General features: G+C 43.5%; 1 protein-coding gene across 1 annotated transcript in view; it reads left to right on the top strand.

The window, feature by feature from the left end:
* Positions 1 to 16,350, top strand: part of grid1b (glutamate receptor, ionotropic, delta 1b) — a gene marked incomplete at its 3' end in the record, with an annotated part of 396,484 nt that overhangs the window by 339,017 nt on the left and 41,117 nt on the right. Inside the window, exons 5-8 of the mRNA XM_080480861.1 lie at positions 461 to 514; positions 4,408 to 4,581; positions 10,131 to 10,292; positions 15,222 to 15,341. Coding sequence (XP_080336987.1) covers positions 461 to 514; positions 4,408 to 4,581; positions 10,131 to 10,292; positions 15,222 to 15,341 — 510 coding nt within the window. The remainder of the gene's footprint in view (positions 1 to 460; positions 515 to 4,407; positions 4,582 to 10,130; positions 10,293 to 15,221; positions 15,342 to 16,350) is intronic.

The following is a 16,350-nucleotide window of genomic DNA, read 5'->3' as shown; positions in this document are numbered from 1 at the left end:
CAAACAGACGCTGCCTTTTCTGGTATTTTCTCTCTGATTGTGTTTTTACCCTCTGAGGGGATCAACGAGGACTTCACACAGCAGATGGTTCGTCTTTGTCCGTCGTCCTGACGACACGTTAACGGATAACTTTGCCACAACGTGGTAACGATCTCAACCAGCAGCCTGTCTATCAAGCTGCCTTCAGCCAATCTCTGCTTTCCCTCCTGAGACACTCCACGCTGTGTTTTCCAATTATTGGTTGTTGGGGAAAGGGGGCGGGGCCTCAGAAGCTGCCTCTGGTAAAATAGCCTGGTTTGTGTTTCAATATTCTTTTTTTTTTTGGGTGGGGGGGGGGGGGGGGGGGGGGGGGGGTCTGACTAGTCTGATAGTTTACCTGCATTTTATTTTCACTTCAAACTAAACACAGGTTCCGGTTACTAACCTCGTCTTTCTCCGTTTTGTGTTGTTGTGTCTGCAGGCGGTGGAAACGAACCTGGCCTCCAAAGACAGCCACTGGGTTTTCGTCAATGAGGTAAGACTCCACACTTCTTCAACTCACCTCAACGGGACTTCACTGTCTCGCGCCTGGCGTGAAACTGGCCTCAAAGTCTATCGTAAAAGCAGCACAGGACCAGTCCAACGCCGACTCTGAGACCTTCCCATCATCAAAGTAAATTTAAAATCAAAGTCCCCTTCTTCCATTTTTTTGTGCGCAACAGTAGGAAATCCAACATTCACATTGTCACGAAACGGATCGGATGTGATTCACACGTGAGCAGGCTCTTCCCTGCAGAGTGAACGTAGTAGCCTATGACCAAGTTTATAAGTCGTCGAAAACCTTCGTCAAAGACTCTGAAATTTGTCTATGACAAATTGAAAGCCAGCGTGAAACCAGTTCAAAACCTAAAACTGGTCTCAAGTAGGAAGAGAAGACTTTTGTTGTTTGAACTCGGTGTCAGTGAACGTCCTCGCATCACCATCCCACCATTCCTGCTGGGGATGTCTTCTTCTCCGTTTTCACATGCTCCGTGGAAGCAGTACAGCGCCACCTGTAGGCCTGGCATATGTACTACATTGTTTTGAGTCGTTTTCATGGTGTCACGTTGACGCGCGTATTTCCTTGCACAGGTGCCGTGTGGATGGGAAACTTTTTAAGAACGACGGGAGGCAAAAAAGATTGTTTTGCCTGGTGTGGACGTTGCCTGGTGGTTTGAAGCGCCAGAAACAGATACTGTTGGCGGCTGATTGGCTGATTGAAGAGCCTCTTGATATAAAACCCGTCCAAGAGAACAATCTCATTGTTCGGGGGAACAACCGGATGCCAGCAGCTGCACTGTTAGCCCCAAATTCTCCGTTTTGTTGTTACCAGACTAATTTTTTTTCTGGAAACGAGCCCCTGGCAGAGCAGAGATGTTGGCAGCCGAGAAAAATAGAAAAATGTCATTGTAAGTCAATTTTTTCTTCTTTTTTTTTTTTTTTTTTTCTTGTGCCAGCTGGACTTCTGAAGTATCAACTCACGGGGAGAAATAAGAGTCCCTGTTGTTTATACGCAGCGGTGAGATCAGAGGGGAGCGGTAGAATTCGGTGAGGTCACTTCTCCACGAAGCTTTCCTGGTACGTCAGGTCGGAGAGCGGCCAGCACATTTACAGCGGCGGAGCTGATTCCACTCGGCGAAGAGAAGCAGCCAGAGAAACACACGGGACCAAGCTGTTCTCGCTCTACCGCTCCACTGTGGCGGTGTTCACAGACAGTGGTTTGAAAAGTTTATTAAGTGTTCACAGGCAACGGTTTTCTAAGGTGTTCACATTCAGTGGTCTTATAAAGTTCGCATGCGATGGTTTTCTGAAGGGTTCCCGGGGGATGGCCGTTGTAACTGTTCACAGACAGTGGTTTACAAAGTATTTACAGGCGATAGTTTTCTGACGTGTTGACAGGTGATGGTTTTTGTTGGCGTTCAAAGACGATGGTTTTATAAAGAATTCACATGCAATGGTTTTATCAAAGGTTTTAAAACCGTTTCGCAGTTGACAGGATTTGGTCATGTTTGCAGACACTGGTTCTCAAAAGAAGTGTTCACAGACAATGGTTTTTCCACATTTGATGCTTTTGTACTGTTTTTACAAATGTTCACAGACAAGGTTAGTAGAAACATTGGCATACAGGGTTTTTCAGGTGTGTCCACAGACAGTGGTTTATTTTAAATTTGAGATTAATTATAGAGTTATTGGCATCCAATGATTTTAATTGAGTGGTTTTCAAGAGGATCTCAGATGATGATTTTTTTTTTTACAAATATTCACAATCATTTTTCCCAAAATTGTCATCCAAGAGTGTTTATGTGTGTTCACCGAAACATATTTTAAAAATGTTTAGAATGTAAGTATTAAACCAAAACAAAGAACAAACTCTTACAAACTTTTATTTTGGCAACGACTTCTTGTTTGTGGGGTAAAACTCAAACAAGGTCAAAAGAGAAAAAAGCTGGCTGACGAAAATCCCCTGAAATCTGTAATTGCTCCTCTTTCATGTGTTTTTGTTTGGTTGGGGGGGAGAGGGGGGTGGGGGGGGTCACTTTTCTCCCACTATCAATATCCTGGCGTCGTCCCGGCCAATTAACTGAACTGACGAGTGTTAACAGCATCGTTCATGGGGAGACAGGGGAGAGTTTCACATACCAAAAATAAAAGCCCTCTGATTTGTGTTTCAGTGCCAGATTTCCATTTTTACCTCCCAGCTCAGTAACAGCCTTCTAATCCACTTCAAAATCTGCGCTTTGTTTCCAAGTCAGCATTTGACTAATTACACTCTGCCTTTTAAATGAACCAAAGGAGCAAAATCCACTTCGTGGTTTTTTTTTGTTTGTTTTTTTTACCTTGTTTGGTCACATTTCAGTTTACGATCAAACCTGTTGCTGCGTTGAACACACCTCATACCCACTGAAAGCTTCTCTTTCAAAGATCTTTATTGGTGCTGAGTAAAGGCAGAGTTAATGCACTTCAACCCAGAGATATTGAACACGTTGCCTTATATTCACCAGAGTTTCGGCCGTTTACACAACAACAATAAAGGGACAACACCTCCTTTATTTGGAAAGCGAGCATGTTGGACCACCAGTTGGCGCTGTTGGTTCATTTTGTAATGAAACCACACACACATGCAGCAGAGAACAATAAGTTATAAACAATAACAACACAGACATTCTTATGGACAGACTGTCAACTATAAGACTACTCAGTCCCGGGAGAATATGGACTGGGGTTCATGACATTCATACCATTTTCAAAAAGTTGTGTTGGCCCTTGTTTCTATAGAGAGGAAGTCGGAGCGTTTTCAAAAAATGTCGTTCAACCTCATTTCCACTGATAAGTGATTTTAAAAAAAGTTGCATTTTCCCCCGTTTACACAGAGCTGGAATCAAGGCGTTTACAAAAAGTTGCATTTGCCACTCTTCTACGGAGACGAAGTCGGAGCGTTTTTGATAAGTTGCGTTTCCCCCCCGTTTCCAAGGCGATAGAATGGACTCGTTTTCAAAAAGTTGAGTTTCTGCCCGTTTCCGTTGAGATAAATTGTGTTTTCTCCCACTTTCACAGAGTCACAGAAATTTCTACAAGTTCCACCTCGGAAACCATTTTCAAAAGGTTGCGTTCTCAATGGCTTTTAGCAGCATTGTTGTGTAAATAAACACCGAAGCGGAACAAAAGTTTTCCGTTGTCACTTGAAAACTTGACCTTAATTTGTCTTCCTCTGGAATAAAAACTTTAGATCTGATGTTTGTATTATTAGTATTACTGTATCGGGACGATTTGGAGTCTTTTTCAATTTAGACAGACTCTATTTGCAGCGCCGTCTCGAGTCACTCCGGCAGGTCAGAAAAGTTGGGACGCGGTGTAATTAGAGTACCTGGAGGTGGCTGCTCGCGGACGCTGACGTCCGCCGCCTGACGGCACGACGCCTTTTCAAACGAGCCGCCAGTCGGAGCGACTCTTTGTTTACGGGCTCCTCTTTAATTGGGTGAACTCAAACGGAGAAAAGTCGTGTTTCCTCGCAGAGCGACGGGGAGACACGGAGTCGCTGACTCAAGACGTGCTCCCTAATTATGTTTGCTGTTTTTAAAGCAAAGGCAAACTAATGTTATTCATAGATGTGTCTTTATTATTGCGCTCGTACAGTTAGATTGAGGCTATCTATAATTACACCTCACAGGAAGTAATTGGGTTTGTCGGCACGGAGGCAATTCAACACGTGCAGGAGTGAGGCGGCTTCGCCACTGCCTGAACGAATCCGGTCGTTTCTGAGTCAATATGAAGGGAAAAAAAAACCCAAGTTTGTTTGTTGCTTTTAATTAACGCCACAGATAAAAGTCAAACTGTCCTTCCTTCAGCTGCAGAGGCTCCGTCACTCACCGTCCTCTTCCTCCACTGCAGGAAATCAGCGACACGGAGATCCTGGAGCTTACCCACAGTGCACTGGGGCGCATGACGGTGATCCGGCAGATCTTTCCACTGTGGAGGGACAGCAGCACCCGCTGCATGAGGCAGAACCACCGCATCTCCTCACTGCTGTGCGACCCACAGGAGGGATACATGCAGAACCTGGAGGTAACGCAGCAGTGCTCACCGACACTGATTTATTACAGCTGTTCACTGACACTGGTTTAGTGCAACTGTTCATCGATGCTAGTTTAGTACAACTTTTCACTAACACTGTTTTATTACAGCTGTTCACCGACACTGGTATATTACGAGTGCTCACCAACACTGGTTCAGTACAACTGTTCACTGACACTGGTTTATTACAACTATTCACTGACACTGATCTCTTACAACTGTTCACTGACACTGGTCTATTACTAGTGCGCACCAACACTGGTCTATTACTACTGTTCACTGACACTGGTCTATTAAAAGCTCATACAGATGATCAATTCCTGACGCTGGTTATGTAGAAATGTTCGTAGACAATGGTGTTTTAAACAGTTTGCTTATGGTGGCTTTAGGAAACATTCCCAGTCAACATTCTTCAGAAGTGTTCACCGACTATGGTTTTCAGAAGCGTTCAAACACAACGGGCCTGTCTGTGGTTGAGTTGGTACAGTAGGTTGTCCTTCAGTCGCAAGGTCGCAGGTTCGGTTCCCAATTTCTGGCTGTCCACGTGTCGAAATGTCCTTGAGCAAGACACTAACCTGCAAGATGTTATTATTGTTCACAGACAATGGTTTAAAAAAAAAATTTAAAATAGGAATGTACAAAGAGTGTTAACTATTTCAATGAAACACAGACGTTATATTTGTTGCATATAACTGCACTTTGTCCGCAAAGTTCACCGGGTCCACTTTGTATCGGTGAGCAACGTTTCTGATGGAGCCATTACCTCGTCCCAGGGAGCAACTCCTTCGCCCTGCTCGATATAAGTCATTTATTCAGAATAATTTCTGCTCTCCAATCAATAATTTGCGCTTGCAAATCTCTTCATCGGCCCTCCTCCGCCTCCTCTTCCTCTATTCAACAGGACAAAAAGACCTTCAACGGGGAACGGCGAACTCGCATCGACTAGCCAAAGACTCGCATATTTCCTGCCTCCATTAAAGTGCTCCATAATGAGAGTGCAGCTCCAACAGGAAGGGGGAATGAATCAAGTAGTTAAAGCTACAATTTAGCAATTCAAAGCCACAAATTAAGCAATTAGAGGGTATAAATTATTAATTAGAGGGAGAAAGAGAAAAGGAGTCATTTCATGACAGGAGGTACTAAATTCGAGACGAGTGGAGGCTGTTTGTATAACCCATGTCTTACGCGAGACAATTAAATGTGTTTTACGTGAATGAAAAATAACAACAACAAAAAAAACGTGTTAAAAGCAAGGAAGTGAAAATAAAAGAGCACTAATACTGAACAATGTAGAACACATGTAGGTTCATGCCAGTGGTCTGCAAACTGCAACTCCCTGACACTGATATTTTGGCGTAAACATAAATACATACATAAATAGATAAATAAATAAATAAACAAACCGCTAAAATCAGGTCCAAAAACAGCTGAATATGTAATGAAATGTTTCCCATCCTCAATTGCAATTGAACCTCCCTAAATGCAAATTCTGGTATGTGTACCTAAACACTTATATCTGTGTTAGCCTGGTTTTAAAGGTTAAACGTGTTTCACAGCTCCACTTGAATTTGATTTGGTGCTAAAGTAACAGAAATGGCTCTTTTGGTCAGAAAAGTTGCAGATTTATACCATTAAGAATTATTAGTCAAGGACGACGTGTGAAGAAAGAAGATCAGTAAATACCTTGTTCAAGGGACATAAAGTACATAATTGCTATTTCAGGGTATTTTCACGTCTGTTAATGCACATCAAAATGTAAATTCTAGCATTTTTCCATGTGGAGCGGAGTCACGTTTCCTTGATGATAGAGCGTGACAACATGACGAGCGTCATGTTTCCATGAGAGGCGGATGTGAGCACTTAGCGAGCGAGCGTGTGTGTGTGTGTGTGTGTGTGTGTGTGTGTGTGTGTGTGTGTGTGTGTGTGTGTGTGTGTGTGTGTGTGTGTGTCGGTGCTGCAGTGACAAACTGTGCAGCTTGTTCAAGGGAATATTTCTGCCGTATTACCACATCGTCCTCATCCTAATAGAAACTCTTTAAACGTCGTCATTTTTTTCCCGGCTGAACTCCTCGGCGGCGGCGGCGGCGGCGGCGACCGATCACCGTGTCGCCAAAAGTGCTGCAAGTATTTCTCACCGCTCTGAGTTTTACGCGTCCCGTGTTGTTGTGACAGCTCAGCCAGACACATGCAGAACAGCCGTGCTCCTCGTCTTGGACCCCCCCCCCCCCCCCCCCCCCCCCCCCCCCCCCCGCACCGCCCCCGGTCTTCCCTCAGAGCCACACGCCTTTTGTCGAATGCTAAACAGCCGAGCCAACCGAACCGCCGCGCCGCATCCATAAATTCATGAGCGCTTCCGCCCACACAGGAGAGGAGCACATACAGTAGAGCCGGTCCAGGCTGCCGTCGGATCACATTCCAGGCCTCGGGTATCAGCGAGGTGTTAAGCGGGGACACGCTAAGTTTCCGCCTCTGTCTGGATGCTCCAGTGAGACGATGAACCCTGTAAGAGTAACCAGCAGGGGGCAGAAGAGAAAAGATACCTGGACTGAACGATACAAAGTGTGTCCGGATATCTGGGACCCAAAAACTAACCTGTCAACATGCAAGACTATTAAGAGGACAAACACTGGGCCAGTCATTCAACGTCATGCATGGTTGTCAATCAATCCCTTGTTGTCGAACATCTTTTGACCTTGAGTCTTGTTTCCACTGTGCAGTACGGTACATTATGACAAATCGCTCCCAGACAGCAAACCTGCTTCAGAAACCCTAGTACTAGTCCAATCCTGAAAACACCATAAAAGTACTCAGAAACTACAGTAGAACTACCAGGAAACCACTATAAAACTATCTTAAAACGACCTTGGAACTGTGCTAAAACTTACCCAAAAACTACTTTACCACAAATCTGAAACTATATTGAAATTATATCTATCTATATCTATATTGTCTTGGTCTTCACTGTCTTGTCTTGTCTTGTCTTTCAGTTTTCAGGGGTACTTTTACTTTTTCATGGGATTCAAACGGCATCAAATTATGTTCGTTGACATTTAAGCGACATTAAGAAGAGCAGATACTCTTTTTCCTTAGACCCCGAATATTAGACGACCTCCCCTTTTCACATCTGTCTAAGAAAAAAAAAAAACGATACGTATGTTAAGTTGACTTTCTCGCAGGAACATCATTGTTGAAAAAGGGCGAGAAAATGTCATTGATCCATTTAGAAACGGTTCCAGTTGGTCGTCTTCACAGCTCTAATGAATCGGCGAGCTTCATTTGACCCGGAGCGACTCTTATCTTCACTGCAGATGTGGCGTCTTCAGACAGCTGCTGCTTTCTTCTGTCCTCACCTTCTTTTTTTTATTTTATATCTTTTTTTTATCTTTGTCGTTACTTTTTGTTTTGGCTGTTTTAATCGAAACTCAGCTTGTTTTACAAGCAGCGCGGCGACGAAATCCACATCTAATATCCGGAGAAGGATCTGACAGAGTATACACACACACGCACACACACACACACACACACACACACACACACACACACACACGCACCACGGTTGACATTTAAAGACAGCAAACAGAACAATTACTGTAATTCACACTGACAAATGTTCCGTGTTTCTTCTGTTTCGTTCTGACATTTATGAAGACGGGTGGAGTTTCTCACAAGATGTGAGACTTTACGGCAGGTCACACACACACACACACACACACACACACACACACACACACACACACACACACACACACACACACACACACACACACACACAAACACACACGCTACCATGTCTCTTTTGTTCTGTGCTCACGTCTTTTGTATTTTCAGGTCATATAAATATTGTTTATATGGAATCACAGGAACCACTTCCAGCTACTGGTTGACTAATTGTCGCACAATAACTTGTAGAATTTGGATTCCATGAATTTTCTAAGCTCTATTTTACACATTACCGTGACATTTTGTTTGTTTTTATGTTGTAACTTTGCACAAAATTTTGTAAAACCGACTTGGTTACAAAAAAAAAACAAGTCAATAGCAACATTTATTAAATTCATTTGGCTTCTGAAAAAAAAAATAGGTAGGTTTAGTTTTTCACACAGGTTTCTATGTCTTTATCCTTGGAACTTATAAACAGCCACAGCAGCCATTTATGGGACATTTTTCTCCCATTTGGTCTCTTTTTGTGTCCTCCTCCTTTCCCTCATTTGTCACTTTTTCTCCTCCCCGTCGCTCCTCTTGTCCTTCTCATTTCACTTTGTATTTCCTCACATCAATCCCTCCCCCGTCTTCCTCTTGTGGCCCACCACATTTTGTTGTTGTTTTCTTGCATCTCCATCACTCTGCCGCTCCCCGTCCATGTGAAGCCGCTTTAGTTCGAGCTGAACTGAAGCCGGTGTCGTTAAAACTTTGTGAAAGCGGTCCGTTCCTCTGTGTGTGTGTGTGTGTGTGGTGTTAGCCGGAGTGATGCTGAAGACTCGTCAGCGCTGCGGAGGCTGTTTTGTCCCTTTCAGGGGATAAATTGTCCCTTTAGGAGGCGCCGGGATCCTGCAGATCAGAAAATCGAGTTCCTTTTGCCGTCTTCTTTCACTTCTCGTGTCTGTCATGTAAATGTGCTCCGTTCGGATTCAGCCGCCTCATGACAAAAAGGGATGAAAAAGCAGTGTGTGTGTGTGTGTGTGTGTGTGTGTGTGTGTGTGTGTGTGTGTGTGTGTGTGTGTGTGTGTGTGTGTGTGTGTGTGTGTGTGTGTGTGTGTGTGTGTGTGTCGTGGCCCCGGGCGGCGTGTTGCACAGACTTCATGACAGTCAGCAGGACTCATCTGGACAGAGTGATGCTCATTTGTCACTCTGCATTTGGTCTCTGCTCTCTGCTGTGTGTGTGTGTGTGTGTGTGTGTGTGTGTGTGTGTGTGTGTGTGTGTGTGTGTGTGTGTGTGTGTGTGTGTGTGTGTGTGTGTGTGTGTGTGTGTGTGTGTGTGTGTGTGTGTGTGCACGTGCATGCGTGTGTGTGTGTGTGTGTGTGTGTGTGTGTGTGTGTGTGTGTGTGTGTGTGTGTGTGTGTGTGTGTGTGTGTGTGTGTGTGCACGTGCATGCGTGTGTGTGTGTGTGTGTGTGTGTGTGTGTGTGTGTGTGTGTGTGTGTGTGTGTGTGTGTGTGTGTGTGTGTGTGCGTGTGTGTGTGTGTGTGTGTGTGTGGGCGTGTGGCAGCAGTTCTCACAGTAAACACCAGCAGTGTGTTTTCCCTGCAGATCGTCATGATTTGAATCTTTCTGGTCAAAACAAACACGTCAGATCTAATAGATACCAAAGAAAACAACTGTGGAAACAACAACAGAAGAGAAAACATTTATCAGCTCTAGCTGGCAGTAAAAAAAAACAACAAACAACAACACATTAAACATTGAAAATCTATATAGCAGTTCAGAAGAAGCAATTGAAGGGGCCGAGTACACTTCCCTGTGGTGCGCCCGTGTTGAGGATGACTGGAATGATCTGCCCACTGCCATGAAGCCTCCTCACACTCTGCTTCATCCACCCGCAGGTTTCAAACCTCTACCTGTACGACAGCGTGCTGATGCTCGCCAACGCCTTCTACAGGAAGCTGGAGGACAGGAAGTGGCACAGCATGGCCAGCCTCAACTGCATCAGGAAGTCCACCAAGCCCTGGAACGGAGGCTGGTCCATGCTGGAGACCATCCAGAAGGTAGGAACTGGGACCCGCTGGGATTTGAACCTGCATGAGGCGGAGGTGAGACGGAGGTGAGACTCACCTCCGGCCAAGACGCTGCTGGTATCGATTCCCTCAGCTGGCTCCACGGGACTTTGAGCTTAGTGTTGTACATTCCTGCATTCTTTTCTCAATCTCTTTTCTTTATAACTGTGATGTTGTGACAAATCAGCGTCTTTCCTTCTTGTTGCTGTGAGATCATTTTGCCGTGACGTCCCGATATGACTGACTCTATGGCGTCGCCTCGTTATCGAAGGCTTCGATCACTGCACGGAAAAACAAGCAAAAGCACAGAAACGACTGAGTTTCCCTCAAATCCTTTTCATACAAACAGTCGTTCCAATCCTCTTGCATGTTTTGTTTTTAGTTTTTCTAAAATAGAACCGGCGTAAACTAGATGTGATTTCTGCCGGACCTACGTATGAGAGGAGGTTCATAGGAGGGGAAACCGAACCAACTTAAAACCTCAGCGCTGAACCTTGACGTCAACACGGACACCAGGACAGAATCCACACAGACTCAGGGAGAACATGTAAACTCCAGGGGAGTCCGTGGGCACGGAATCAAACTGGGTTCTTCAAGCTGTCAGACACCGTGTGACGCAGAAATGAGTCCTTATGAAGATTTATAAAACAATTAGTGGGCTTATGGAGGGGTTTTTTTTTCTTTTATTGATTGTACAGAAAAAAACCCATCAAATATGACTTGTGATTAATGATTGAAGTGAAAGCATTCTGAATGATAGATTAAAACGTTTGCATGCACAGGTAATTAGAGTAGTGGGTGAATAAAAAGTAATGAAAGATACATTTTAAAAAAAAATCAAAGAAAACACTGATCAATAAAATAACGTCAACAAAAATCAAATTAAGAAACTTTAAAGAAAAAGGAATGAATAAAAAGGAAGGTAAATAATCAAACAGCAGAGGAAAAACTATATATATAAATGAATAGATAAACTAAATAAATAAGGAAAACCGTCAGATATTCTAACAAATAGTTAATAAAAAAAAAATAGAGTAAAATGGAAAAAACATAATCAAAGAAGAAATAAAAAGAAATACGAACAGAAAAATGATTCAAGAAAATGACCTCCTCATTGAAGGCTTCCCAGTTGTGTATCCATTCACATACATGTTATGTATTTATATTTTCAAAAAGTTCTTTTCCCCTTGGTTTCATTGATTTGTATGAAAAGTGAAATTTAGTTTTCTCGCGTCACGTCTTCGTTGCTCTATACCTCAGAAGCCTGAAATATAAAGATCTGCTCCGAAGCGGACTGAGAGAAAGTTCTCTCAGTGAGTGAAGCTCTGATTGAAAACTCGGACGTGTTGATTCAAATGTGACTGGACGGTTTTTGTGGAACCTTTGTTGAGGGGAACGTGAATCGGATCGGAACCCCGGCGACTCGGGCGCAGCCGCCTTTGTCAACGGCGGATGAATCGAACATCGAGCGGAATGTGATGCGGCCCCTCCGACTCTGACCCTCATCGTCTGGGCCATGCTGATGAGCGCTCATTAAAAAACATCAGTGTGTCTCTTTGACGCGCGTCGGGGGCGACGGGCGGGGAGTTCATTAGAGCTCCTGCTGGACGTAAACACCAGGAGAGAGAGAGAGAGAGAGAGAGAGAGAGAGAGAGAGAGAGAGAGAGAGAGAGAGAGAGAGAGAGAGAGAGAGAGAGAGAGAGACCTTCAATAAAACATCACACCGCCGAACCGGTCCAACCTCATCGACATGAGGTGAGAACATCAAGAACGTGAAGAACTTCACTTCTGAAAGTACAACAACGCAGCTCTGGAGTACGATAGTAGCAGTACAAAAATGCCATATTTAGTGGGACCGACCAATCAGGATTCAAAGAAACTTCTGTCTGTCCAATCAGAGCTCATCGCTCGCCGTTTATCATCTGGAGATAATGGAAACGTTCCTGAATCAGTTATTTGCTGTATCACCTGGACTATAAGTCACACTCGTTTGGCTGCTCATGTGACTTATCTATCAAAATACGCTGGTGCATACCATGTTGAACCACTAGATGTCACTGTGTGACAGCAGAAAGCTGCTCCAGTACCACAGAACAAGCTCCATTACGACCATGTCTGGCTGCTGCACGGCGGGATTGAAACTAAAAACGATCAGTTGTAGATCAGAAAACAGAAACGGAGCATCAGACCGTTTGCCTCACAGTGAGACGGAACCCTGTTTGAATCTAGAGGTTGTACCTTCACCCTCTGCATAGATTAGTTACTCTGGCTTTCTTCCATAGTTGGAAGGATAGTTGAGGCTAGTTGGTGATTTGGTGGCCAATTAACCTCAAATAGATTAAAAGAATGATTTATTGTTATTGAAGAACAAACCAAGTGTGTGTAAACCAGGGTTGTCCAACACATTTTAATCCAGGGGCCACAAACACCCTCATTTCATCTTGGGTGGGCTGGACTGATAAAAATAGTTTCATACGAACCTTTAAATTTAAACTTTAAAGTTTGTCTCTTTTGTGGCGCAAAGTACATGTGATGAAAATGTCGTATTTTCCAAGCAATTGCTACCACAAATGACTACAACCTAAACATAAAGCTCATTTTAATGAAACCTTTGAGGCAAAATGTAGACTTATTATTAAGAGATTTAAACTCATCAGTGACTTATAGTCCACTGTTGATCAGACGGCATCAAAGTAATCTGGATAAAGTACTTTTCTCCCGTCCTCCGGGTCCGAAACTGAGGAGGCGAATGGTTCCCGTGACGACGGACGTCTCACTGAATCTCCTTGAAAGTTTCTGACATTTCGCCTTGGTGTGAAACTCTGGACACCTGTGGGACCATAAAACAGCCCGGGATCGTCTCCGCCGCTCATCAGATGGACATCCATCAGCTTTCCATCTCTCCTCGTCCTCACGCGGCGGCAGAAGACCCTCGTTAGCGCCGCTCCCTCCTTGACCTGCCGGGTTTTCCCTCCAGACGCCGCCGATGAGACGGAAACCGTCTGGGAGAGGACGGAGCTCTGTCACGCCGTCCCACCGCCACCTTGATGAAGCCGTCGTGGCTGTGGGCGACCTTTGCAGCTGACGGAGGAACATTTCGCGCTCCGGGCCGCCCTGACACAGGTCTTTAGTCTTGCTTTACATCCGGCGGCGACTGATGGAAGTCCTCAAATGGCATTTTATGGTCGGCCTTTCAGCTTCTCTGAAGATATTTGATGTGACGTGTCATCAATCTCCAAACGGGCCATCTGCTCCTCATTTAACCACATCTGAGACCTTATTATCAGCATCACTGCAGCCAAAAGTCTAAAACACACAGGCTTTCATCGATCGCGGCTGAATTACAGACGGAATTTCAAAAGCATAATGACGCCGCAGCGCATCGGTCCTGCTCTTTATATACAAATCTATTAACTGTTGTTACTGTGAAATGTGAAATATTGGTCAAATCAAGCACGAAAATCGGTTTAAGAAACTTTCTTTCTTGTTTTCGACTTTCATCAACCTTGAAAACAGTTTCCAGACTTTAATGTTCAGAAAAAAAGTCAGAGCATTTTAACTCTTTATCGTCCACTGTTGGAAAGATAATAAACATAACAGATAAAATCTCTTCGCATTTTTATCGACTTAATGCAAAACACTGTATTTTTCACTCACACAATACCCGATAAAGGGGTGATATGGACACTTTTCCTGCATTCACATGGGAGAAAAACATTTTTGAGTTTCATGTCATAAGACATCGTGTCATGTTATGGTGTCGAATATATATCGTATTAAAACTATTGAACTGTCTTTTGTTCTAAACAGAACTTTTCTTAATAACACCGAATCCGCCTATTTCACTCGTCATAGATTTGATTTCACGCTATACTTGTACACACATTTTTGACCAATTCGATGCTATTATTGTTATTTATTATTGATCTGTTTCAAGCTGGTTTGGCCTAAATTGTGCAGCGTTTTGATTTTGGTTTCAGACGCGTTTTAAACAGATTCCTGTTTAAATTGGGACCGTCTGCCTCCTTTAGTGTAAAACTCATTTGAGTCTGGATTTCAAACTGTTATGAACAAAACTCATTCAGTTTTTTTTCAACTTTTAGAACATTTGTAAGAGAGATCCATGAACAGTTTTTTACAGATATCTTAGATAAGGATTAATTTCCAACGACTTATGGTCTACTTATTTCACTCTTTATATAAATTTCTAGTTTTGACCTTTTAAAGCTCATGAGCGACTCATTCTGCTGTAGTTTTCAGACTATATTACAACTCATTTAAAATTCCTTTAAGACAAGTTGTGTTTTTCTAAACCGCCTTAAAATGGTTTTGGAACCAAATTAAACCCAATGATTTGCTGTTTCATTGTTTTCAAAACGTTGCTTTGTAAATGCAAAACTTTTCTCAAACACAAAAACGACATTTTCAACTGTGAGTTAATTTGGCGGCTCCAGGGAAAGACGAAGGTGATGAACCTGATCTAACAGATAATGGAAGTGACTTATTCACATTAGTGCTGAAAAAAACTCATGAATGTTCATTTGTATTGCTCATTTGCCTTTTAGACGCGGAGGTAGAAAAAAAAAAACCCCTCATAAATATATATTTAACTTCCACTTTTCCATTTTCTCCTATTTTCCTGCAAAGTAAGTTGGAACAAAATGTTCTGTAAAAGAAGATGTGACCTAAAAAAGGAACTATTCAAAGTCTTTCTTACACTGTGTAAGAAATTTGATATAAACTTTAAAAAGAAAAAAATGTTTCGAATCGAGAGCAGGCCTGGAAAGTACCGGCCGCTATTATTGGCTGGTTGTGTTTGTGTGGTATTGAGATCAAAAGTGAGATGCGGGTGAACATTTCACCCTGTGAGTTGGTCTCCAGTGATTTCCACCCCTGCTCTCCTTCCTGCTGCCCCCTCAGGGAAACATCACAGGTCTGACGGGTACGATGGACTTCAAGGACGGCGGCTCCAACTCTCACGTCCAGTTCGAGATCCTGGGATCCAGCTTCAGCGAGACCTTCGGCAAAGACATCAAGAGGGTGAGTTCAGCAGTGATGAAGCACTTCCAGGCTGGGTCCACTTCAGATTTAACTGGTTATTAACCTGCTAGTTGTATTAAAGGGCCCATATTTCTAATGCTTTCCTAACAGTAATACGTGTCCCCACCGCAGGTGTATGTGGCTCCAGAAGTGAAGGAAGTCTTTCATCTCCCTCATTTAGTGAACGTTTGCTCAAACAGGCAATTCCGCGATTTCCCCTTCATGACATCATGTGGGGAAATAACCACGGCTCCTGGTAGCGGACACTTACTTTGACCCTCCCACTGGTAGATAAAAACTTCCAAAGATTACTGATATACTGAATAATTTCAGGATAATATGAAAAACCATAGGTTACCTTTACAGTGAGCGGGAGCTAGCATTAGCCACTTGGTTGTAACTGTGACAACACATACGACCAAACTGAGTAACATATTCTCCTTAGGAGCCTTTCCCTCTGGGTTAGATTCTGCTTCAACCTGGTGTCGTTGCTAACGACGTTTCTAGAAGTCAGAGCGATAAATCCACCATAAACATTAGCACATAGGTAGCGGTGTTTCGGACTAACTGGTTTCCCTGTTAAATGATGACCAGCTTTCATTAGTGGCCACCGTTGCGGCTAGTAACAGTGTGTATTGAAAAAAGACTCACGAAGAGTACGACTCTTTGAAACTTGATTGTAAATGCTGGTGAATGGCGTTCGTCAGGACAGCTACAAATTTCTGTCAGGTTTCTAACGTCTCTTATTAGCAGCAACAAGTTACGCTAAAGAGTCACCAGTTAACATGAGAACCTCTTAATCTGAAACACCGGAAAGCTCTTCTCCTTGTTGAAAAACGTGATATTATGGGACCTTTAAAGATTCTTTGGTTATTTTGGATTCATTTTATTTTGGTTTCGGATTAATTTCACATTGTGATCCACATACTTTGATGTTGTTGGTGCCGCTGAGCTGGGTTTGTGGCCTCCACCCTCGCTGAGCAGGGAGAACATGGAGCCGAAGCGGCAG

This window comes from Lipophrys pholis (assembly GCF_963383615.2).
Source record: "Lipophrys pholis genome assembly, chromosome: 1".
In the NCBI taxonomy this organism is placed as follows: Eukaryota; Metazoa; Chordata; class Actinopteri; order Blenniiformes; family Blenniidae; genus Lipophrys; species Lipophrys pholis.
The sequence above is the reverse complement of the archived record's forward strand: the minus strand, read 5'-3'. Positions and strand labels throughout refer to the sequence as shown.